General features: G+C 36.5%; 1 protein-coding gene across 5 annotated transcripts in view; it reads left to right on the top strand.

Moving 5' to 3' along the window:
• The window catches only part of ABCB7 (ATP binding cassette subfamily B member 7), a 164,754-nt gene that overhangs the window by 122,635 nt on the left and 14,599 nt on the right, over window positions 1-27,520 (top strand). For all 5 annotated transcript variants that reach the window (XM_077889595.1, XM_077889592.1, XM_077889594.1 and 2 more), the window contains 3 exons: window positions 4,182-4,353; window positions 6,989-7,092; window positions 16,647-16,754. In XM_077889595.1, coding sequence (XP_077745721.1) covers window positions 4,182-4,353; window positions 6,989-7,092; window positions 16,647-16,754 — 384 coding nt within the window. The remainder of the gene's footprint in view (window positions 1-4,181; window positions 4,354-6,988; window positions 7,093-16,646; window positions 16,755-27,520) is intronic.

Below are 27,520 nucleotides of genomic sequence, written 5' to 3' on the forward strand. Positions count from 1 at the left end.
CATAAAACTTGCTTGGGATTCTCTCTCTCCCTCTCTATCTGCCCGTCCCCACTCTGCTCATGTGTGTGCTCATTCTCTCTCTCTCTCTCTCTCTCTCTCTCTCTCTCTCCCTTCTCTCTCTATTTTACATTTTTTCCTTCTTTTCTGCTATTATTTTTTTAAAGATTTTATTTATTCATGAAAGACACACACAGAGAGAGGCAGAGACACAGGCAGAGGGAGAAGCAGGCTCCATGAAGGGAGCCCAACATGGGACTCGATCCCGGGACTCCAGGATCATGCGCTGGGCTGAAGGCAGGTGCTAAACCGCTGAGCTACCTAGGGATTCTCTCTCTCTCTCTCTCTCTCTCTCTCTCTCTCTCTCTCAAAAAAAAAAAAAAATCAAACAGTCAATATATGCTAAGTAGGAAGCATTAGGCCCTACAGTCTAAATTCTGTTACCAAAAAGACTAAAAAAATGTGAATGGAAAATGTGCATGACGGAAAGATTTTTTTTTTTTAAGTCTTAGAAAGCATAATATAAAGGAAAGAGCCCAGACTAAACTCAGATAGATATGGGTTCTTTTTTTTTTTAATTTTTATTTATTTATGATAGTTACAGAGAGAGAGAGAGGCAGAGACACAGGCAGAGGGAGAAGCAGGCTCCATGCACCGGGAGCCCGATGCGGGATTCGATCCCGGGTCTCCAGAATCGCGCCCTGGGCCAAAGGCAGGTGCCAAACCGCTGCGCCACCCAGGGATCCCAGATATGGGTTCTAATCCCAACTCTAACCCTTATAAGTTGTGTTCTTGGTCCTCAGTTTCCTTGTCTTTAAAATAAGGATTAAAAAAAAATAATAAGGATACTAGCCATTTTTCTTATATGATAAAATTATTATCCTATATAGATTAGAGATAATATAAAGCACCAAGCACAATGTCCATCACAATTGCTCAGTAAATGAAAACTATTACTGTAATTTTGAAAGTTTTTGACACTGAAGCAGTATGGCTCTCTGCTTCCATGTTTGTATGCCTTGTTTACCACTGTCCTCTTTGTGCCAGCCACAGTGCCTGACTTGTAGTAAGTATTTAATAAGTATTTGTTGAATGACTTTAGAGGGGAAAATAAATTCAGAGCAAACTCTGAGAAGACAACAAGGATGCCTTATAGCATATGAATTTTTCTTATGCAAAAAGCCAATAGAGAGACCTGGGAACAAGTTGCAGGCTAGAATCTGAATTAAATTCCTGAGAGAACTGTAAGAAAGAGATCAGACAGGGATGTGTAATTTATAAAAGGTCCCCATATGAACTGAGACATGCCATTCTGCACTCCCTTTTTCACTAAGAATCCCAAATGTTAGTGTGCATGAATCACCTAGGGAGATTATTGAAATTCCAACTCTTTGACACACCTTAGTTCTGGCTTAGGAGGCTGTGTAGGGCCCAGGAACCTGCATTTTTTAATATGCCTCCTAGATTATTCTGATATAGATAATTCATAGACTCTGTTGAGAAATACTGACCTAAACTGTATATTAAGTGAACTGAATTTTGGATTTTTCTGTGTAGGGCTCGGTGTCCTCATCTATGCAACTAGATTCCTGTCATTCTCTTGGGCTATGTAACAGTTATTCTTTACCTTTTGAAAAATAAGACATTTGATTCACTAAGGGAAAAAATACATAGTTAATAAAGAAAAGATCCTAATCCTCACTGGAGGGTTTACCAATATAAATTAAATTAACAGTGGAATACCATTTTTTGCCTGTCAGCAAGATTTTAGAATTCATGACATCCATTTTGGGCAAGGCTGTGTGAAATGTCTAGTCTGTTGTTTGGCTAGTGGAAGTATACAGCTTTTCTGACAAGCATCTTGGCAATATATGTCAAGAGCCAGAAAAATATTGATACCCTTTATGCCAATAATTTTGCCTCTAGGAAGTTTTAGTAAGGAAGTAAACAGAGATGTGAACAGATTTTTACACGCAAAGATGTTCAGTACAGCATTATTTATAGTATCAGAAGTTGAAAACAATGTGAATATCCAACAATAAGTAGATGGTTAGATTTATCAACATAGGATCAAATGTCATACAGCCATTTATAGATATGCTGCTTGTAAAGAATATTGTCATAGAAAAATACTTAGATACAAAATGTAAAAAGAAAGCACACCTGGATGGCTCAGTGGTTGAGCGTCTGCCTTTGGCTCAGGTCATGATCCCGGGGTCATGGGATCGAGTCCCACAACAGGCTCCCTGCAAGGAGCCTGCTCCTCCCTCTGCCTATGTCTCTGCCTCTCTCTGTGTGTCTCTTATGAATAAATAAAATATTTTTTAAAAATGTGAAGAGGTGATACCATGTGAAGTATAACATCCAGGGCAGCCCGGGTGGCTCAGCGGTTTGGCGCTGCCTTCAGCCCAGGATGTGATCCTGGAGACCCAGGATCGAGTACCACATCGGGCTCCCTGCATGGAACCTGCTTCTCCCTCTGCCTGTGTCTCTGACTCTCTCTCTGTGTCTCTCATAAGTAGATTAATGGAATCTTAAATAAATAAATAAATAAATATAACGTCCCAATTTTATAATACTAAATGAATACATGTAACTAGAGAAGAAAGGAGAAAATACACCAAAATGTTAATAGTTATTGCTATATGATAGGATTATGAATAATTTGATAAATTTTTATTTTACCATTTTTAAAGATTTTCAAAGTTTCCAGTTAGCATTTGTTAGCTCTTTTTTGAATATAAAATATTATTTTAAAAATAAGTATTTTCTCTTTATAGAACTTTAAGGTTATTGGGTTTAAGTACCATTTCAATGTAAGAACACTTTATATTAGTAGTTGATATAAAATGATTAAAATATTTTTTGAAGTAATATCTGAAACTCGAGCTGATTGTGTGGTAAAAGATCTTAATTAATTATCTTAGTTAATGTGAACTAATGGAGCCATTTTATTTAATCTAACTAACTGTTGCCTTTCAACCATTTAGAGACTAAAAGGAAAGTGGAGATGGATGTTTACTTTAAGTAAATTAGATTTAGTGTGCTATGTCAGAATAAGATGAAATGTCAAATGAATGCTTGTAGTGACCTTTCTCCAAAAAATATCTATAATGTATAAGTCCTTTGAGTCCTTTGTTTTCCATGTCCAATTAAAAAGCTTGTTTTCTGTGTCCAATTTAAAAGTTTCTGAGAAAAAAAAATAAAAAAATAAAAGCTTCTGAGAAACATGTAACATATGTAACCTCATTAGTAATTAGAGAAGTGCTAATTTAAACAAAAAGCACATTTTACCCCAAATGTAGCAACAGCTGAAACTTATTAATCTGCAGGGTTGCTGAGGATATGAGTGTCTGACACCCTTATACACTCTGGTTGTAGTATGTATACTTTTGGAGCATTTTGGAAGACAATTGGGCAGTACTATCAAATGATAAATATATGCTTACATTTTAATTCATCAGTCTATTCCTAGGAATCTCTCTTCTTTTTTTTTAATAAATTTATTTTTTATTGGTGTTCAATTTACCAACATACAGAATAACACCCAGTGCTCATCCCGTCAAGTGCCCCCCTCAGTGCCCGTCACCCATTCACCCCCACCCCCACCCTCCTCCCCTTCCGCCACCCCTAGTTCGTTTCCCAGAGTTAGGAGTCTTTATGTTCTGTCTCCCTTTCCTAGGAATCTTTCTTATAGAAATATGCAAGTGCACAAAGTCCTATATACAATGATATTTTATTCCAACATTGTTTGTAGTAGCAAAAATTTGTAAACTACATTAATGTCTATTAGTAGAGAAATAAAAAAGCGAGGTAGGATTCTGTTACTGACATGAACAATTACTAGGGTATGTTAAATGAAAAGATCAATTTATCAAATTATATATATATATATATATATATATATATATATATATATTATGTACTATATATAACATGACCCCACTGTGTTGAAAAAAGCAAACTATATGGTATATAAATTCATCCAAAAAAGTCTGGACTGATAACTCAACAAATTGTTCATGGTGATTATAGTTGGGAAGGAAAATGGAATTGTAGGGATGAGGGGGGTGATAAAGGAGTTACCACATTTTATTCTTTATGCCTTTATGTCTTTACTAAGTTGTTTGAATTTTTTGTAATGAACATACATATATGTGTACATATATATAAATCTGCTTCAGGATGCTGTCCTATTCCATAATACTATTTACTACAACCTCTTATATGGAAACATCCATGCTTCACCTGAGGAGGTATTTGCGGTGGCAAAATTAGCTGGACTCCATGATGCAATTCTTCGAATGCCACATGGATATGACACACAAGTAGGGGAACGAGGACTCAAACTTTCAGGTAATTAGAGATTTTAGATCTGCCCCCACTGTGTACTCCCTTCAAACTTTAATTTGTCAGAGCCATTGTCTAGAAAATGTAGTGACAGAGTATACACCGAGTGCTCATCTAGTCACTCTCAACAAGGTCAAGTCTCAGCCATTACTATAAATGATTCAACATGTTGGAAATAACTGTTCTCAAGTCATGCAGGTGTCTTTTTTTTCTCACATGCAACTGCAAACTATAAGTGCTTAATGGTAAATTACTAATACATGCTCAGGTCAGTGTTAATTTATCATCCATAATTTTAATATTAAAGGAAAGTCAGCATCATTATTCACCTGAGAAAGTAGTAAGAGTAGGGAAAAGTAATTTGATAGTAAATAGTATATCTCACCATATTTCCTAGATTGTTATGGGGTGCTTTCAATACTTTAGACTTCCTTATACTTGACTTTCATTACAGCCAATTTCATTTTCATGTCCCTGCTGGCTCAGTGGTCAAGTACATTTTGGGGCTGGTCCATTTCTATTTAAGTGTTTAATTATGAGATTGCTAGGTTTAATGATTATCCTACAATGCTTGAATCTTTTGGAGGAACAAGAAAAATGTATTTTCACCCAAAATTATTTGAATTCCAAAAGTATAATGATATCTATGCCTGAAAGTATTAATGTAACTCATATAAACACACTATATATCCTTTATATTTATTCTTCATTCTAGTTTAAGGAGGGATGGAAGTGAGGCAAAAAGAGAATGAAGAACACTACATGAATTTTAATGATTCCCCATTCCTTTCATTACAAACTGACCATTTCATTACAAACTGGCTTTATTTATTCACAGGAATGATTAGGTACATACTGTGTACAAGCTAATATGCTAAATGATTTTAGAGTTAAAAAGATGAAGCATAAACAGACTTGCTGTCAAGGAATTTGCAGTCCATTAGAAAGTTTTCATCTAGATTTAGAAAATGTTAAGCAAAGATCATTTTTAAGTTAGTTTGGTTTATAATAGTTTTTTGATTATCACCTGGTAGTATAAGATGCTTGCATCATTCCAGTCCCCCTTTATACTTTACCACAGCTTTTAACAGGAGTAGTGTCCAGCTAACTAGATCACTCCTGGATGATTTGTCCATTTGGCTAATTCTAAAGATCTCCAGGTTTTCACATAATATAACATATATTTATAGGCCTCTCAACATATGACTCTGCCTCAAATAGCTATGCCACATGCCATTTTCCAATCATTTTTTCACCCTCTCTGCATGCCTTTGGGAGTAGGAATGGCTAAAGAAATTTTGTTCTTTCCTAATATCCATTGCCTTGGAGTTAGACCTCTCTAAATGAACAGCATTGTATTATTTAGCATCTATGCCAATATTTATGGTAGGGAACAAACAAATGTTTCTTCTCCAAGTTCCAAATTTCTATTGAATAGAATTGAAACTGGGCTGGATTCTACTTGAAATTTGGAGGCATGTTTAAACTAGTCCTTCCTCTGAGTATCTGCTTCTTTTAGGAGGTTTCTGCTGCTGAGTTGCTAGGTGGGTAAGGAGACAGTTCTGGCATGATGCTTGCTTTTGTAGGAGAATTTTGATCTTACTAAATGAGGAAGAGTGTGGATAGTATAAATACAAACTTACTAATATTAGATATAAGGAGCTCCCTTTACAAGTTGGAAATAATAATTGCAGAAAAAATAAAACTGAAACAATATCTGGTATACCAGATAATAAATAGGTGGTGCTTATTTCCTGAAGAGGTTACTGAAGCTGAAAATTACAAGTTTTTTTAGACATTAATAAATTAATTGAAAAAAAAGGTTAAAGGGGGCATATTCAGCAAAGCATCATTCTCTGTAGTTCTATGTAAGATTGATGACCTTAGACCTATAGGAGTCCCAGTGAGGAAAGAAAGATTGCTTTATTTTCACTAGAATATATTTAGGAACAAACATGGCCTTGGGTATTTTGTTAGGAAGAGCATTGAACTGGGAGTCCGGTCTGGTCCAGATTCCACTGGAAGTTGCTCTGTGATCTTGGGCAAATCACTAAACTTTTCTGGGCCTCTTTTTCCTTTCTGCTGTTCTAGAGACCCATAGCAAATAACCAAGATGAAATAGGTACCTAGTGTATACCTTTAACTTTGAAGAGTGCTGTGAAAATAGTATATGTCAAAAGAATTCTTGAGAAGAATACTGGCTGAATGGTACTTTTTTTAAGAAATAAATGTAGATATTTATAGTTTGTCATTGCCAGGTTTCAGATATTGAATTTTATTTGGCATTGTTGATTCTCTAATATTGAAATTTTCCTGAGATTGCTGTACATTGGGAAGTAATATAAAGTAACACATGTAATGAGCATATTCTTGGTGAGAGAAATAATTGTGGAATGGAAGCTGTTCTCCTCGTACTCTCAACTGCCACAAAGTCAAAATCCAGAATTACATTCATATTCCAGGGTATATAATTTGTCAAAGGATATCATATATAAACTTAGACTCTTCTGAGTAAAATAAACAGTTGTCAGAGTAGACAGATATGTTGAAGGCATTACTTGGTGGTTATGATCAGTGGAAATACTAGAAACATGAAATGTGTTAATATTATACTTCTTTAAACTAAATATTTCTTTACCAGGAGGAGAAAAGCAAAGAGTAGCAATTGCAAGAGCCATTTTGAAGAACCCCCCAATCATTCTCTATGATGAAGCCACTTCATCATTAGATTCAATTACTGAAGAGGTAAATGATGATGAAATGCAATGCTCTTCAATTCTCGGTGCTTAACTTTTCTCCTTAGAAGTTTCAGTAAAATGGCTACATTCTTTTGTATTTTGAATGAAGTTCAGGAGGAGGTACTGTAGTGCAAAAAAACCTAGCCCTTTTTCCCCATATAGCAAGTGTTGTTAATAAGAATGCCAAGAAGCATTGAACTATCACATTGCTAAGTCCATTTGCAAAAGTGTCTCCTTTTAGAACCTTGTAAGTATTGTATTATTCTTGTATCTTGCAAAGATTATAAGAATTGCCTAATCTGACAAAGGAAAGATGTTTTAGTCTTTCTGCTATTGCCACTTAACACTCATGAAAATAGGTCATGTAAATGATAATGACACGATAAACACCAGAAAGCCTTTCACTTATCATGGAGGAACTCACTGAAGTTCAAGTCATGCACACAGCCTGTAGTGCTACTATAAATTTATATGCATTTCACAAAAAGTATTGTGGAACCTCAAGATGTCCTGATACTCAATGTCATGGTATAACTCAGGAACTACATTAGACTTCATAACAACATCTTTGCATTATATATAAATGTTTTAACAATAATTATAATTTCACGAATGGATCTCCTTAATCTACTACTGAAGATAAGCAGATATTATCAATCTCTTACCTCCATTCACCTACATTTTACTCATATATGGTGAAAAACTAGTGTTGAAGGATAGACTAAATTTCAGCATTACAGCAAAATATTTGCATATGTAGTTAAGTTTCAGGGCATATTATTCAATCTGCCTGCCATATGTTTAAAACAGTTTATTATCTAAGTGACTTGTTTACCATAAGGATTTGTTCTTTGTTTGTTTGTTTATTTATTTATTTATTTATTTATTTATTATTGGTGATCAATTTGCCAACATAAGAATAACACCCAGTGCTCATCCCGTCAAGTGCCCCCCTCAGTGCCTGTCACCCAGTCACCCCCACACCCCGCCCACCTCCCATTCCACCACCCCTTGTTCGTTTCCCAGAGTTAGGAGTCTCTCATGTTCTGTCTCCCTTTCTGATATTTCCCACTCATTTTTTTCTCCTTTCCCCTTTATTCCCTTTCAATATTTTTTATATTCCCCAAATGAGAGACCATATAATGTTTGTCCTTCTCCGATTGACTTATTTCACTCAGCATAATACCCTCCAAGTCCCTCCATGTCGAAGGAAATGGTGGGTATTTGTCATTTCTAACAGCTGAGTAATGTTCCATTGTATACATAGACCACATATTCTTTATCCATTCATCTTTCAGTGGACACTGAGGCTCCTTCCACAGTTGGGCTATTGTGGACATTGCTGCTATAAACATCAGGGTGCAGGTGTCCCGCTGTTTCATAGCATCTGTAACTTCGGGGTAAATCCCCAACAGTGCAATTGCTGGGTCGTAGGGCAGGTATATTTTGAACTCTTTGAGGAACCTCCACACCATTTTCCAGAGTGGCTGCACCATTTCACATTCCCACCAGCAGTGCAAGAGGGTTCCCCTTTCTCCACATCCTCTCCAACATTTGTTGTTTCTTGCCTCGTTAATTTTCCTCATTCTCACTCGTGTGAGGTGGTATCTCATTGTGCTTTTGATTTGTATCTCCCTGATGGCCAGTGATGCAGAGCATTTTCTCATGTGCTTCTTGGCCATGTCTGTGTCTTCTGTGAGATTTCTGTTCATGTCTTTTGCTCATTTCATGAATGGATTCTTTGTTTCTTTGCTGTTGAGTTTAATAAATTCTTTATAGATCTTGGATACTAGTCCTTTATCTGATAGGTCATTTGCAAATATCTTCTCCCATTCTGTAGGTTGTCTTTTAGTTTTGTTGACTGTCTCTTTTGCAGTGCAAAAGCTTCTTATCTTGATGAAGTCCCAATAGTTCATTTTTGCATTTGTTTCTCTTGCCTTCATGGATGTATCTTGCAAGAACTTACTGTGACCAAGTTCAAAAAGGTTGTTGCCTGTTTTCTCCTCTAGGATTTTGATGGACTCTTGTCTCATATTTAGATCTTTCATCCATTTTGAGTTGATCATTGTGTATGGTGTAAGAGAATGGTATAGTTTCATTCTTCTGCATGTGGATGTCCAATTTTCCCAGCACCATTTATTGAAGAGACTGTCTTTTTTTCCAGTGGATAGTCTTTCCTGTTTTGTCTAATATTAGTTGACCATAAAGTTGAGGGTCCACTTCTGGATTCTCTATTCTGTTCCATTGATCTATGATTCTGTTTTTGTGCCAGTACCACACTGTCTTGATGACCACAGCTTTTTAGTACAACCTGAAATCTGGCATTGTGATGCCCTAGCTATGGTTTTCTTTTTCAATATTCCCCTGGCTATTCGGGGTCTTTTCTGATTCCATACAAATCTTAAGACAGTTTGTTCCAACTCTCTGAAGAAAGTCCATGGTATTTTGATAGGGATTGCATTGAACGTGTAAATTGCCCTGGGTAACATTGACATTTTCACAATATTAATTCTGCCAATCCATGAGCATGGAATATTTTTCCATCTCTGTGTCTTCCTCAATTTCTTTCAGAAGTGTTCTGTAGTTTTTAGGGTATAGATCCTTTACTTCTTTGGTTAGGTTTATTCCTAGGTATCTTATGCTTTTGGGTGCAGTTGTCAATGGGATTGACTCCTTAATTTCTCTTTCTTCAGTCTCATTGTTAGTGTATAGAAATGCCACTGACTTTTGGGCATTGATTTTTGTATCCTGCCATGCTACCAAATTGCTGTATGAGTTCTAGCAATATTGGGGTGGAGCCTTTTGGGTTTTCTATGTACAGTATCATGTCATCTGCGAGGAGGGAGAGTTTGACTTCTTCTTTGCCAATTTGAATGCCTTTAATGTCTTTTTATTGTCTGCTTGCTGAGGCTAGGACTTCTAGTACTATGTTGAAAGCAGTGGTGAGAGTGGACATCCCTGTCTTGTTCCTGATCTTAGGGGAAAGGCTGCTAGTGTTTCCCCATTGAGAATGATATTTCCTGTGGGCCTTTCATAGATGGCTTTTAAGATGCTGAGGAATGTTCCCTCTATTTCTACACTTTCAAGAGTTTTGATCAGGAATGGATGCTATATTTTGTCAATGCTTTCTCTGCATCTATTGAGAGGATCATATGGTTCTTGGTTTTTCTCTTGCTGATATGATCAATCACATTGATTGTTTTACAAGTGTTGAACCAGCCTTGCATCCCAGTGATAAATCCCACTTGGTCATGGTGAATAATCTTCTTGATGTATTGTTGGATCCCATTGGCTAGTATCTTGTTGAGAATTTTTGCATCCATGTTCCTCAGGGATATTGTTCTATAATTCTCCTTTTTGGTGGGGTCTTTGTCTGGTTTTGGAATTAAGGTGATGCTGGCCTCATACAACGAGTTTGGAAGTATTTCATCCCTTTGTATCTTTCTGATCAGCTTTAGTAGAATAGGTGCGGTTTCTTCTTTAAACGTTTGATAGAATTCCCCAGGGAAGCCATCTGGCCTTTGACTTTGGTGTCTTGGGAGGTTTTTGATGACTGCTTCAAGTTCCTCCCTGGTTACTGGCCTGTACAGGTTTTCTATTTCTTCGTGTTCCAGTTTTGATAGTTTGTGATTTTCCAGGAATGCGTCCATTTCTTCTATTTTGCGTAATTTATTGGCGTATAGCTGTTCATAATATGTTTTTAAAATTGTTTGTATTCCCTTGGTGTTGGTAGTGATCTCTCCTTTCTCATTCTTGATTTTATTAATCTGAGTCTTCTCTTCTTTTTAATAAGGCTGGCTAATGGTTTATCTATCTTATTAATTCTTTCAAAGAACCAACTCCTGGTTTTGTAGATCTGTTCCACAGTTCTTCTGGTCTCGATTTCATTGAGTTCTGCTCGAATCTTTATTAACTCTCTTCTTCTGCTGGGTGTAGGATCTATTGGCTGTTTTTTTCTCCAGCTCCTGTAAGTGCAAGATTAGCTTTTGTGTTTCAATTCTTTCCAGTTTTTGGATGGATGCTTGTATTGCGATGTATTTCCCCCTCAGGACTGCGTTTGCTGTATCCCAAAGATTTTGAATGGTTGTATCTTCTTTCTCATTAGTTTCCATGAATCTTTTTTATTCTTCTCTCATTTCCTGGTTGACTCTTTCATCTTTTATCAGGATGGTCCTTAACCTCCACGTGTTTGAAGTCCTTCCAAATTTCTTCTTGTGAATAAGTTCTAATTTCAAAGCCTTATGCTCTGAAAATATTGGGTGATCCCAATCTTTTGGTATCAGTTAAGACCTGATTTGTGACCCAGTATGTGGTCTGTTCTGGAGAAAGTTCCATGTGCACTTGAGAAGAACGTGTATTCAGTTGCGTTTTGACGTAAAGTTCTGTAGATATCTGTGAAATCCATCTGGTCCAGTGTATCATTTAAAGCTCTCGTTTCTTTGGAGATGTTGTGTTTAGAAGACCTATTGAGTGTAGAAAGTGCTAGATTGATGTCACCAAGTATAAGTGTATTATTATCTAAGTATGTCTTAACTTTGGTTATTTTTTTTAATTTTTTTTTAATTTTTATTTATTTATGATAGTCACAGAGAGAGAGAGAGAGAGAGAGAGAGGCAGAGACACAGGCAGAGGAAGAAGCAGGCTCCATGCACCGGGAGCCTGATGTGGGATTCGATCCCGGGTCTCCAGGATCACTCCCTAGGCCAAAGGCAGGCGCCAAACAGCTGTGCCACCCAGGGATCCCTTAACTTTGGTTATTAATTGATTGATATACTTGGCAGCTCCCACATTCGGGGCATAAATAGTGGTGATTGTTTAGTCCTCGTGTTGGATAGATCCTTTAAGTATGATATAGTGTCCCTCTTCATCTCTCACTACAGTCTTCGGGATAAACTTTAGTTTATCTGATATAACGATGGTACCCCTGCTTTCTTTTGAGGACCATTTGAATGGTAAATGGTTCTCCACCCTTTGATTTTCAGGCTGGAGGTGTCCTTATGTCTAAAATGAGTCTCTTGTAGACAGCAAATAGATGGGTCCTGCTTTTTTATCCAGTGTGATACCCTGCGCCTTTTGATGGGGTCATTAAGCCCATTCACGTTCATACTATTTAAAGATATGAATTTAGTGTCATCATGATACCTATTCAGTCCCCGTTTTTGTGGATTGTTCCCTTGGACTTCCTCTATTACAGAATCCCCCTTAATATTTCTTGCAGAGCTGGCTTCATGGTCTCATATTCTTTCAGTTTCTGCCTATCTTGGAACCTCTTTATCTCCCTTCTATTCTAAATAAAAGCCTTGCTGGATAAAGGATTCTTGGCTGCATGTTCTTCTCATTTAGGACCCTGAATATATCCTGCCAGCCCTTTCTGGCCTGCCAGGTCTCTGTGGAGAGGTCTGCTGTTAACCTAATACTTCTCTCCATAAAAATTAGAGATTTCTTGTGTTTTGCTGCTTTAAGGATCTTCTCTTTATCTTTGGAATTTGCAAGCTTCACTATTAAATGTCAAGGTGTTCATCGGTTTTTATTGATTTTAGGGGCGGGTCTCTCTATTTCCTAGATCTAAATGCCTGTTTCACTTCCCAGATTAGGAAAGTTTTCAGCTATTATTTGTTTAAATACATATTCTGGACCTTTGTCCCTTTCAGCACCCTCAGGAACCCCAGTTAAACGTAAATTTTTCTTCCTGATGCTGTCATTTATTTCCCCTAATCTATCCTCATGATCTTTTAATTGTTTTTCTCTTTTTTTCTCATTTTCCCTCTTTGCCATCAACTTTTCTTCTGTGTCACTCAGTCGTTCTTCTACCTCGTTAACCCTCGTCGTTAGGACCTCTAGTTCGGATTGCATCTCATTTAATTGATTTTTAATTTCTGCCTGATTAGATCTAAATTCTGCAGTCTCTTTAGTCCTTTATGCTTTTTTTAGATCCACCAGTAGCTTTATAATTGTGCTTCTGAATTGGCTTTCTGACATTGAATTGTAATCCAAATTTTGTAACTCTGTGGGAGAGAGGACTGTTTCTTGATTCTTTCCTTTGAGGTGAGTGTTTCCTTCTATTCATTTTGCTCAGTGCAGAGTTGCCAGAAACACGTTGTATTGGGAAAATGAGAAAAAGAGAGAAGAGAAAGAAAAAAAGAAAAAGGAAAAAAAGAGAAGAAAAGAAAAGGAAAAAAATGGGGGGAAGCAAACAGAAAACAAAAAACAAGGGGGAGTATCCTCTGATTCTATATACTGTAAATCCCTTAACTTCCCCTGGAACTTTCCAGTGCTGCTTGGTCAATAACTTGCTTTTTCCCTGTTCGTCTAGCTAGTCTTCTGGGGCAGGGGTCTGCTGTGCTGATTCTCAGGTATGAGCACTTGGGAGTGCTGCTTACCCCGGATTTGTTATATTTAATGGGGTCCTTGGGGTGTCTGGGTGGCTCAGTTGGTTAAGTTTCCCATTTTTGATTTTGGCTCAGGTCATGATCTCAGGATTGTGAGATGAAGTCATGCATGAGGCCCTGCAGTGAACATGGAGCCTGCTTAAGATTCTCTCTCCTCCTTTCCTTCTGTCCCTTCCCCCTCTCTCTCCTATTCAGAGGCAGAATAGGAATCTGTTTACAATAACTTTATACTTAGAAATATATTGTCCACATTTACCAGGAATTAAAAGTCCTAACAGTCATTATTTGAATCCTGTAGCTTTATTATATCACAGAGCATAACCTATTAGGAGCTAATAAATAACTCCCCAAGGGAGTGAGTTACCAAAAGATTTGGTAAATTTTAAAAAGGCCCGGAACTCTTAGTAGGATGTCAGAGCTTAAGTTCTTGAGAATAAGGAAGATGAGTCCCCACAAACATCACAATTTTTCTTAGAATTGGCCCTGCCCTTAATTTTCCATCTGCTTTAGTCAAATAAAAGGTATTCCCTTCCTGGCTAGCCATCTACTCTTGTTAATTTTATTCCTTTAATAAATACGATGTTTAGAAGTATCTGTACGGAGCCATTGGGTGTATGCCCAACACCACACTGCTATTTCCATCCTGTAGCTATACTTAGACCCAGGTTTCCAAGTATAGCTAAATATACATAGAACTCTCTTACACTTTATTATTTTTTTAAAGATTTTATTTACTTATTCATGAGAGACAGAGAGAGAGAGAGGCAGAGACACAGGCAGAGGGAGAAGCTGGCTCCATGCAGGGAGCCCGATGCGGGACTCGATTCCGGGATTGCAGGACCACGCCCCAGGCTGAAGGCAGGCACTAAACCTCTGAGCCACCCAGGGATCCCTCTCTTACACTTTAAAGGCAATAAACAAAAATATATTTTCCAAACAAATTCTTAAATGCAGAGAACGCATTAGTGGTTGTCAGAGATGAAGTTGGTGGGAGGATGAGTGAAATAGATAAAGGGGATTAAGACTACACTGATCATGATGAGCGTTGAGTAATTTATAAAATTATTGAATATTATACACCTGAAATTAATATAACACTGTTATTTATACTGTAATAAAAAGTGTTTTTCAGAATTCATTAAGAAGTCACAATAGTTTCTCCCTCCCCCCATTTCCTTCCTTTTGCTCTTTATTCAGTTGGCTATTCAGGCCCAGGGTCTGAGAGTCATTCTCTCTGTTTATAACTGGGGAGATTGGCCTATTTCTTGTGAATCGTGGATATTTTGGGGGGAAAGCATTCTAAAAACTTCCTTTTCAGAATTATTGTGACAAAGGTAGTCCCATGCCATTTCAATGTGCCCTGCATAGAATGCTTGTGTTCAGGGAATGCCACAGGTGTTGAGAGGAAGCTGTTCTTGTTTCTGGGGCAAGGGGAAATGGAGCTAGACATTTAATTCTTGGCTTTATCTCCTGTCTTGTAAAATGTTAGCTTTGATCTCCCTGTCACCATTTCCATCCTCTTGCTCTTTTTTCAGTTCATTATGATATGAGGATTTTTGTGATTTTATTTTCTGTATTTTATTTTTATTTTTAGTTCCAGTATAGTTAACATAGAGTGTTATATTAGTTTCAGGTGTACAATATAGTGATTCAACAATATCATACATTATTCAGTGCTTATCATGACCGTTGTACTCCTTATTTCCCATTACCTATTTCACCCATCCTACCTACCCTCTGGTAACCATTCATTTCCTTTCTATATGTAAGAGTCTGTTTCTTGGTTTGTCTCCATCTCATTCTCTTTTTTTCTTTTTGCTCGTTTGTTTTGTTTCTTAAATTACTCTTATGAGTGAAATTTTGTGAGTTATTTTCTGACGTATTTCACTTAGCATCATACTCTTTAGCTCCATGCATGTCATTGCAGATGACAGGATTACATTCTTTTTTATGGCTGAATTTTTTTTGTTAAGATTTTATTTATTTATTCAAGAGAGACACACAGAAAGAGAGAGAGGCAGAGACACAGGCAGAGGGAGAAGCAGGCTCCATGCAGGGAGCCCGATGTGGGACTCGATCCCGGGTCTCCAGGATCACAGCCTGGGCTGCAGGCAGCGCTAAACCACTGCTCCACCAGGGCTGCCCTGGCTGAATTGTTTTCCATTGTATATTTAAATAAAAACATTCTAACAAATTTTAAAAATGGGCAGAAGACATAAACATATTTCCCCAAAGAATACATACAAATGCCCAACAGACAAATGAAAAAATATTCAACATTGCTTATCATCAAGGAAACGCAAATCAGATCTACAGTCAGATTATCACCTCATACCCATCAGAATAGCTAAAATCAGAAACACAGGAAACAACAGGTGTTGTTGGCAAGGGTGTGAAGAAAAAGGAACATTAGTGCCCTGTTGATGGGAATGCAAATTGGTGTAGCCACTCTGGAGAGCAGTATGGAGGTTCCTCAAAAAGTTAAAAATAGAACTACTACATGATCCAGTAATTGTGCTACTGGATATTTACCCAAAAAATACAAAAATGCTAATTGAAAGTAATATATGCATCCCTATGTTTATAGCAGCATATTTATAATAGCCAAGATATTAAAGTAGCCCAACTGTCCATCAATTGATGATAAGTCAGACTACTTTTGAAAAGGAAGTTTGCTCAAGTTAAACATACACAGTTGTCTTTGTTGCCCTCTCTTCTGAGTTTGAATTAATGAAAAGCAAATGTTCCTGTATCCTTTGAATCTCCTTTCTATTGATTGTTTTGAAATTTTCTACATCCTATTACTTCAATCCTCAACTCATTTTATTTTTGTTCTCATTGGCCAGATAAACATACTCAGCTATGTTCCTGATATCACTGTATTCATCATTGTTTACTTTTTTATTTTTAAGTTTAGAAATATCTGCCTTCTCCTAGTCTAATTCAAAGAAGTGTTACCTGTCTAAAAGATAATTTTTTCCATGATAATGGGGTCATATTTGCCTTTCCTTTTCTTAGTAATTATTAGATTAGGTCAAGTATTTGGTATTGGTATAAAGTTTATATAGTCCAAAATTTATTGGCTTTTTATATGTTCCTTTAAGAAATGTATGATTATTTTAATTTGCATTTACCTAATCTTTTTTTCCTACTCTTCTTGTTAAACTTGCAGACTATTCTTGGTGCCATGAAGGATGCAGTCAAACATAGAACTTCTATTTTCATTGCACACAGATTGTCAACAGTGGTTGATGCAGATGAAATCATTGTCTTGGATCAGGTAAGAAATTTAAATTTAAAGTTTAGTATGTAGAGGGTTTGGGGGAAGATAGCAGAGTAGGAGGATGCTGAGCTCCCCTGGTCCCACAGACACATCTAGATAATCACATCAGTGCAACTAATTCAAAAATACCATGGCAATACAGACTTTGCACAGTTTATTGCAGAGAGGAGGCCACATTGAAAAGGGTAGGAGGAGCGATGCAGGCTGGAACCAAAATCCCACTGAGACTAACCATGAATGGAAGGAACAAGCATGGAAAAGAGAGAGGATCAGACCCCACACCAGGTACTTAGGCAGGAGGTAACTACATGGGAAAGATAGGTGCCCATATTAGGCTTTAAAAACTCATGGGGCTTAACTTTATGAGTTTTTACAATCAGTGGAACTTAATGCCAGGTGCTTTAAAAATCAGCTGGCTAGCTGTGGGAGACTCACAGGGCAATCAGAAACTGAGGCTTGGGCCTTAAAGAGCCAGCAAAACAAAAAATCCAACCAAGATATAGCACATAAGCAGCAGTTCCAAAAGTGCCTGGTGTACACATGAAGGACATTTATTTTCTAATCTCAGAATGTGTGCTAGAGGGGCAGGGATCTTTAGATTTCTCTAAAAACAAAAGAGCTAGTGGGTCCCATTTCTCTCCCCCCACCCCTAGCCTAGATAGCTAGATAGTTGTAAGAATCAGAAGGAATACTCTCTACGTATCTTGCCAACACAACATACACCACATCCTGCATTCTGGGGATCCACCCTACTTAGCAAGTATCCCTACAAAGCAATTCCTGCCAAGACACACCCTGTAAGCAGCCCTGGCACAGACCTGCATCACTCCAAAGTGACTCCAGTCCTGAGGAGAGGAGAAGATAACCACACACAGCAGTGCAACTGCAGCAACAGCAGACACACTGGGCAGGCATCTAGTCTGACTGTTGGCCCCACCCGCAATCATTAGCCTCTCAGGAAAAGGCAGGAAGAGCACCCTAAAAGTTGATACTACTGCAACCCTAACAAATGGCCTGGGAGCAGGCATCTGGTTTGACTACAGGCCCCACCCACCAATGAAAGCCTCTCAGGAGGCAACAGAGGGAGAGCACCCTGCAATTTCATATGATGGCAGCCCAGGCAGAGGAGGTGAGAGCAGGCATCTCATCTGGCTGCTGACACCACTGAATTACAAGCCCACAGTGACACCAGACTTTTCCCTTAATAGAACAGGGACCAATCCCTGCCTGGTATACCCACAACATGAAAAGTGGACCATCTAATAACTAAAGGCAAACACAGCGTAGCTATAACAGTAGGGTACACACAACCCACTAGGAGATACTCCTGAAGCTCTGGATTCTGGAGATCAGTGGACATTATGCTATAGGACACCATAAGACCCTCTTCTTCATAAGGCCACTAATTTCAAGATCCAGAGATCTAGCAGACTTTCCTAATACATAGAAACAAACACAAAGAGTTAAGCAAAATGAGGAGACAGAAGAATATGTCCCAGATGAGGGACTGGGACAAAAGTAAAGGAAGAGAACTAAATGAAACAGAGATGAACAATGTGCCTGATAAAGAATTCAAAATAATGGTTATAAAGATACTCACTGGACTAAACAAAAGAACCAATCAGAGATGAAGAACTTAATAATGCAAATTAAAAATACATTGGAGGGAATCAGTGGCAGATTAGAGGAGACCGAAGAATGGATCAGTGAGCTATAAGACAGACGGTGTCCAACGAAAGATGAATGGATAAAGAAGATGTGGTTTATGTATACAATGGAATATTACTCAGCTATTAGAAATGACAAATACCCACCATTTGCTTCAACGTGGATGGAACTGGAGGGTATTATGCTGAGTGAAGTAAGTCAGTCGGAGAAGGTCAAACATTATATGTTCTCATTCATTTGGGGAATATAAATAATAGTGAAAGGGAAAATAAGGGAAGGGAGAAGAAATGTGTGGGAAATATCAGAAAGGGAGACAGAACATAAAGACTGCTAACTCTGGGAAACGAACTAGGGGTGGTAGAAGGGGAGGAGGGCGGGGGGTGGGAGTGAACGGGTGACGGGCACTGGGTGTTATTCTGTATGTTAGAAAATTGAACACCAATAAAAAAAAAATAAATAAATAAAAAAAAAAAAATAAAAAAAAAAAAAAAAAAAAAAAAAAAAAAAAAAAAAAAGACAGAGTAATGAAAAGAAATGAAGCTGAACAGCAAAAAGAAAAAAGAATAATTAAAAATAATAATAGATTAAGAAAACTCAGGGATGTCATTTAAGCATTATAACATTCACATTGTAGCAATCTCAGAAAGAGGAGAGAGAAGGGTCCATAAAATTTATTTGAAAGATAATAGCTGAAAACTTCCCTAAGCTGGGGAAGAAAACATCCAGATTCTGGAGACACACAAAACCCACAAGAAAATCAACCCAAGGAGAGCCACACCAAGACACATAATAACTAAAATAGCAAAAAGTAATGATGAAAAGAGAATGTTAAAAGTAACAAGGAAAAAAAAAGGAAATAGTTACATACAAGGGAAACCCCATAAGGCTTTCCCCTGATTTTTCTGCAGAAACTTTGGAAGCCAGAAGGAAGTTGCATGGTATATTCAGACTACTGACAAAAAAATAACCTGTAACCAAGAATATTCTCCATATTAAGGATAACTTCAAAATACAAGGAGAGAGAGAGTTCTTCAGGCAAATAAAAGTTCAAAGAGTTTATCACCATTAAACCAGCCTTCAAGGAAAATTAAAGGGAATAATTTGGGAAGAAAAGACTAATTAGGAGTAAGGAAATTATGAAAGGAAAAAATTCCATAGGTAAATGAAAACATATAATAAAAGGTAGTGTATTAATTGGTTATAAGACCAGTATGGAGGGGCAGCCTGGGTGGCTCAGCGGTTTAGCGCCGCCTTCAGCCCAGGGTGTGATCCTGGAGACCCAGGATTGAGTCCCACCTCAGGCTCCCTGCATGGCGCCTCCTTCTCCCTCTGCCTTTGTCTCTGCCTCTCTGTCTCTCATGAATAAATAAATAAAATCTTAAAAAAAACAGTATGGAGGTTAAAGCACAAAAACATCAAAATAAATTGTGTCTATGAAAGTAATCAAGAGATTCACAAAACAAAAAGATGTGAAGTATGACGCCCTATACATAAAATGTGGGAGAAGTAAAATTGTACTACTTTAAAAAATGACTTCAAACTTAACTATCAACCTAACATAGATTGCTATATGCATAAAATATTATATATGAACCTATTGGCAACCACAAACCTGTGGTAGGTACACAAAAAGTAAAGAGAAAGTAATCCAAGCATAACAGTGAAGAAAGTCATCAGATTACAAGGGAAGAAAGTTAAATGGGGGAAAAAAGAAAAGAACTACAAAAACAACTATAAAACGTTACAAAATGGTAATAATTACATACCTGTCATTAATTACGTTGAATATAAATTGACTAAATGCTCCAATCAAAACACATGGGAGGAAAAAACTAACACATAGGATGACTGAATAGATAAAAAGTAATACAAGCTCCATCTAAGTGCTACCTACATGAAACTCAGTTCAGATGTAAAGACACATGGAGATTGAAAGGAAGGACACAGACATTTACCATGTAAATGGAAATGAAAAGAAAGCCAAAAGAACAACACTTTTATTGAACAAAACAGGCTTTAAAACAAAGATTTTAACAAGAGACAAGGACACTACATGATAGTAAAGGGAAAAATCCAACAAGAAGATATAATACATGTAAATATTTATGTACTCACATGGGAACATACAGAAGCATACATGTGTTACCAGACATAAAAGAAGAATTTAATACAATAATAGTAATTGACTTTAACACTCCACTTACATTGATGGATACGTCATCCATACAGAAAAGTAAGGAAATAGTGACTTTGAAAGACACAGTGGACCAGATGAAACTAACATCATATATATTCAGAACATTCTATCAAAAAACATCAGAATACATACTATTTTCAAGTGCAGATAGAACATTATCCAGAATAGATAACAATAGGGCACAAAACAAGTCTCTCAATTTAAGAAGTTAAAACCACATCAAGCATCGTTTCCAAAGAAAATGTTATAAAACTACGGATCAGGGATCCCTGGGTGGCGCAGCGGTTTGGCGCCTGCCTTTGGCCCGGGGCGTGATCCTGGAGACCCGGGATCGAATCCCACGTCGGGCTCCCGGTGCATGGAGCCTGCTTCTCCCTCTGCCTGTGTCTCTGCCTCTCTCTCTCTGCGTGACTATCATAAATAAATAAAAATTAAAAAAAAATAAAAAAATAAAACTACAGATCAGTTACAATAAAAAGATGGAAATAAACAAACACTTGAAAGCTAAGCAACATGCTCCTAAATAACCAGTGGATCAACAAAGAATCAAAGAGGAAATCAGAAAACACATGGAAACAAGTGAAAATGAAAACACAATGGTTCAAATTCATTGGGATACAGCAAAAAGTATTCTAAGAGGGAAGATTATACCAATATAGGCCTAGCTCAAGAATAATAATCTTGCATAAAAACGTAACCTTACACCTAAAGGGGCTAGAAAAGAAAGAACAAAGTCCAAAGCCAGTAGAAGGAAGGAAATAATAAAGATTAGAGCAAAAATAAATGAAATAGGGACTAGAAAATTAAATAGATCAATGAAACCAGGAGCTGGTTATTTCAAAAAACCAACAAGCTTGATAAACCTTTAGCCAGACTTGAGAGAGAGAGAGAGAAGGAGACACAGAGAGAGAGAGGACTCACAATCAGAAATGGAAAAGAAATAGCAACTGACAACACTGAAATACAAAAGATGATTGAATACTATGCAAAATTATATGCCAACAATTTGGACAAATAGAAGAAATGGTTAAATTTATAGAAATATATAACCTTCCTGGGATGCCTGGGTAACTCAGCGGTTGAGCGTCTGCCTTTGGTTCAGGGATTGAGTCCCCGATTGAGCTCCCTGTGAGGAGCTTGCTTCACCCTCTGTCTCTGTCTCTGCCTCTTTCTCTGTGTCTCTCATGAATAAATAAGTAAAATCTTTATATAAGATTTTATTTATATATATATTTTTCCGCATATATATATATATATATATATATAAAACCTTCCCAAACTGCATCAAGACGTAATAGAAAATTTGAACGAACCATTTATTTGCAGTGATTCTGAATCAGTAATCAAAAACTCCCAACAAACAAAAGTCCAGGACCAAATGGCTTCACAGGTGAATTCTCCCAATTAACTAAAAGTTAGTACCTATTCTTCTCAATCTATTCCAAGAGATAGAAGAGGAAGGAAAGCTTCCAAATCCATTCTATGAGGCCAGCATGACCCTGATACCAAAACCACATAAAGACACTACAAAAAAGTGAACTTCAGGCCAACATCTCTGATGATGAATATAGATGCAGAAATCCTCAACAAAATATTAGCAAATCAAATCCAACAAAGTCACAGGTTACAAGATTAATACAGAAATCTACCTTTCTACAAACTAATAATGAAGGAGAAGAAAGAGAAATTAAGAAAACAATCCCATTTACACTTGTACCAAAATTAATAAAATACCTAGGAATAAACTTAAGGAGATAAAAATTCTGTATCATGGAAACTATATAAAATGTTGATGAAAGAAATTGAAAATGACACAAATAGATATTTCTTGTTCATGAATTAGAAGAATTAATATTGGTGAAGTGTCCATACTACCCAAAGCAATCTATACAGTTTCAGTGTAATCCCTATCAAAATACCAACAGCATTTTTTACAGAACTGTAACAAATAATCTTAAAATTTGTATGGAAACCACAAAAGACCTCAAATAGCCAAAGCAATCTTAAAAAAGAACAAAGCAGAATGTATCACAATGCCTGATTTCAAGATATATTACAAAGCTGTGGTAATTTTAAAAATATGGTACTGGTATAAAAATAGACACAGAAATCAATGGAAGTGAATAGAGTCCAGGAATAAACCCACACTTACATGGTCAGTTTATCTATGATAGAGGAAGCAAGAATATACAATGAGGAAAAGATAGTCTCTTCAACATATTGGTGGTGGGAAAACTGAACAGCTACATGCAAAAGAATGAAAACCAGACCACTTTCTTACACTCAATAAACTCAAAGTGGATTAAAGACCTAAATGTGAGACCTGAAACTATAAAATTCCTAGAAGAAAAACATAGGCAGTAATTATTTTGACATTGACTATAGAAACAGTTTTTTAGGTAAATCTTTTCAGTCAAGGAAGACAGTGGCAAAATTAGACTGTTGTGAGTACACCAAAGTAAAATGCTTTTTCATACTGATTGAAACCATCAACAGAACTATATAAGGCAACCTACTGAATGAGAGAAGATACTTGTAAAATGATATATTTGATAAGGGCTTAATATCCAACATATATAAAGAACTTATGCTAAAAAAAAAAAAAGAACTTATGCTACTCAGGACCCCCAGAACTAATAATCAGATTAAAAAGTGGGCAGATAATTTTTCCAGAGAAGCCATATAGACGGCCAACAGACACATCAGGGAAATGCAGATTAAAATCACAATGAGATATCACTTTATTACCCTTCAGAATGGCTAAAATGAATCACAAAAAATAAGAAATGCTGATGATGATAACAGAGAAAAAGGAACCCTCATGCACTGCTGCTGGGAATGCAAATTGGTGCAGCCATGGTGAATAGCAATATGGAGGTTCTTAAAAAATTTGAAAATACGTAATTCCACTACTAGCCATTTACCCAAAGAAAATGAAGCTGCTAACTTGAAAAGATATATGCACTGCTATGTTTATTTCAGCATTATTTACAATAGCCAAGATATGGAAACATTTAGGTGTCCATCTATGAGTGAATGGATAAAGAAGACTATTAACCTGGCCATAGAAGAAACGATATCATGCCATTTGCAACAACATGCATGAACCTAGAGGGTCTAATGATAAGTGATATAAGTCAGAGAAAAATGAATACCATTCTATTTCACTTGTGTGGAATTTAAGAAACAATACAAAGAAAAAGGGACACAAAAGATAGACCTTTTAAATATAGAGAACAAATTGGTGGTTGTCAGTGGGGTGGTGTGGGGAGGGATGGGTGAAATAAAGGGGAATAAGAATAAGAATAATAAGAATACACTTGAGCACTGAAAAATGTATAGAGTTGTTGAATCAATGAATTTTAAACCTGAAGCTAGCACTGTATCTTAATTACAGTTCAATAAAAAAGTTTAGTATGTGAAGAACATTGGAAATTGTCACAAACACAAAACAACTTAAATATTGTTTCTAAGGAAAAATGTAGAATTCTTGTTCTTTAAATGAGATCAGGACTCCATTTTTACTTCCTTTTGATAGGAAAACAAAGGCACTTTTCTCCCAAGAAGATAAAAACTTTTCATTGAAGTATTAAAAGCAAACTTATATCAGGAAAACATTAATGCCTCGTATGAGAGAGTCAGGTTTTAGAGAGTGTATGTATAAAAAAAGTTTTCTGCATTCAATTTTGCTCTATACAGAATCATTGTTCATTATTGCTTTTCTATTTTATATTTTTATTTTTCTAATATCTACACATACCCTTGAAGTCTAAAAGAAAATTACCATAAAATTAAGTCTTTGCAAACATGGTTTTTATTTTTTCCTCCTGGGGGAAGAAAATGGATAGGCTGCTTTATCTCTTTTGAGGGATTTACTGTAGCAGTGTACTATCTAAATATTCTGATCAACTCAGAATACCATTATGATGATTGGTAGATTTAAAAATGAGGATAATTTTCCTTTTCTCTGCTCTTCATAAGGATATATTTTCCCACAACCTAGCACTTGGTTATTTCTAACATTGTTCAATTTTTCACCTTCCATCAGCCTCTTTTCTATGATTGTTTCCCTTCTAATATAAACCTTCCATTCTTTATCATTTTGAAAGCATGAATTCTAAATGTTGAGAGAGGAAAAAGCAATCTCATGTATTTTCTATATTGAGTTGAGAATTTTTCACACCACTAAACTTTCATATAAGGTAGTGATTTTTCTATGTAAAATTATAGATATAGTTTTCTGTACAATTATATATATCATGTGTGTGTAAATATATATGTGTGTGTGTGTGTGTATATATATATATATATTCTATATAGCATAGTTATATAGTTTTATTTGTGTACTTGAGCAACCATAGATCTTTTTGTTGGTTTTTCATAAGTACTTAACATTCATTAGGAAATAAACTAATTTTCAGTATGATTATATGCCAGGATGCCTTAAATGTGAAATGTTGTAAATATACTTTCTTATCCATTGATGCTCAAAAAAGGCACTTTTGATAAGCACTGGGTGTTGTATGTAAGTGATGAATTACTAAATCCTGCACCTGAAACTAACATTACACTGTGTGTTAACTAACTGGAATTTATTTTTTTGTATATTTTTTATTGGAGTTCGATTTGCCAGCATAACACCCAGTGCTCATCCCGTCAAGTGCCCCCCTCAGTGCCCGTCACCCAGTCACCCCATCCCCCCACCCACCTCCCCGTCCACTACCCCTTGTTTGTTTCCCAGGGTTAGGAGTCTTTCATGTTCTGTCACTCTCTCTGATTTTTCCCACTCATTTTCTCTCCTTTCTGCTATAATCCCTTCCACAATTTTTTATATTCCCTGTATGAGTAAAACTGTATGATGTTTGTCCTTCGATTGACTTACTTCACTCAGCATAATACCCTCCAGTTCTATCCACATTGAAGCAAATGGTGGGTATTCATCGTTTCTAATGGCTGAGTAACTGGAATTTAAATAAGAACTTGGAGGACAGTTCAGTCACCTGGATGGCTCAGTGGTTGAGCATCTATCTACCTTTGGCTCAGGTCGTGATCCCGGGGTCCTGGGATTGAATCCCACACCAGGCTCCCCATGGGGAGCCTACTTTTCCCTCTGCCTATGTCTCTGCCTGCCTCTCTCTGTGTCTCCCATGAATAAATAAATAAAATTTTTAAAAAAGTACTTGGAGGAAAAAATTAAAAAGAAAAAAATCTGAAATAAAATATACTGTTGTGCTTTTTACACAACTTTGCATTGTATGCAGGGATGCAGATAGTCTATTCTTAAAATATAAAAATGTTAAAAGTACTTGAACAAGCTTGTGCTCTCTTGTCTCGTGCTATGAGGTTGACAGTATCTACAGTTAATCACAACATTGCCACTTGAAGTTTGGGTTATTATTGGAACTAATTTATTAATGATTATAGTACATATATCTAAAATATCTTTATGTTTATAGTTTGCTGATTCTGTATTTGCTTGATTATGAAGAACAGAGGCTTTCATTTTCTAGTGAAACTTAAATGTGACCTCATGTATTCCATAAGCAGTGTCTTCTAGTATTAATGTTCTCCATAAGAAATAGAAGGCCCCTCCTTACCCCCACAGCCCGGTGATTACCACTTACCACCAGCCTTAGCAAGAGGCTGTGGGTTGACTTGTCAAGAAATTGAGTCACAGAGTCTCTAAACAGAAAACTATCAAGCACATGAACAAAGATGTTGAAGCTTAACTGAAAATCAACACACACTAAAAAAGAAGCCTCTTCTGCCACTGGCTCCAAGAACCTTGCTAACCATTTCTTTATTTCTACTATCACTCCTTCCTTCATTAGGAGATAATTAGAGAATTCTCTGTAGAAATACACGTAGCTCCGGGTGGGGGGGGGGAAGATACTTGGATTTGGAGACCCCAGCAAAATGACCATGTATCCATCCATATATGATCATCCTTCATTGAAACCCCACAGTTGAAAATCCCATTCCCATGCACGTAGAGTTTCCAGCCAGCTTTCTAATGTGTCATTATTAAGTGTAAGTGGATAATAAAGGAAGGCCTCTTAAGCAGAAGAAAAGGAACTCGTAGAAAATATAGACAGTGCAAAGAGCATAAGGCAACTTACATAATTATATCATCACAGGTCATGGTAAATAAAGCATTTCTAAAATAAGGACAAATGTTTTTAAGAACAAAAAAGTAAATGGAGTTTTATATGACATGAGTTCCAGATATGTTGTTAAATGAAACAAAGACCAATTCACAATCTTTTGTATGCTGCAATTTGCAAGGGGGGGGGATATGTAATACTTATTTCTGTAAAAAGAAACTCCACGAGTTTGTACCTCTTAATCTATTTCATTTTCCCCATTTTCTCATTCACCTTCTTTTTAGCAACTACCAGTTCTCTAAGAGGTACAGACTTCCAGTTATAAAATAAGTAAGTCAGGGAGATGAAAAGTACAGCATAAGTAATATAGGCAATAATATTGTAATAATGCCTTATGGTGACAGATGATGACTGCATTACCATGGCCAGCGTTGAATAAATGTTTACAGTTATCTAATCACTATGTCATACACCTGAAAGTAATATAACATAGTATGTCAATTATATTTCAATAAAAAGTTACAAAAAATGGGAATATCCTAAATTGAGCTGAAAAGAATTTAATATTTGATGATTCACAGTCTTTCAGTGGCTCAGAGGTATGATTATGGATATTAATTATTACTATGCTAAGGCAATTCTGGACAGTGTTTAATATTTTAATTAACATAAAATATACTAAAGCCTTTCTTTTTTGTATTTCAGTGCCAAATAAAAAGAACTCTTAGCAGTAGATAAAAACAACAAACTCAGGACTCATAAACTAGAAACTAGAGAAATTAACTACTTATAGA

The sequence above is a fragment of the Canis aureus genome, chromosome X, assembly GCF_053574225.1.
Source record: "Canis aureus isolate CA01 chromosome X, VMU_Caureus_v.1.0, whole genome shotgun sequence".
NCBI classification, from domain to species: Eukaryota; Metazoa; Chordata; class Mammalia; order Carnivora; family Canidae; genus Canis; species Canis aureus.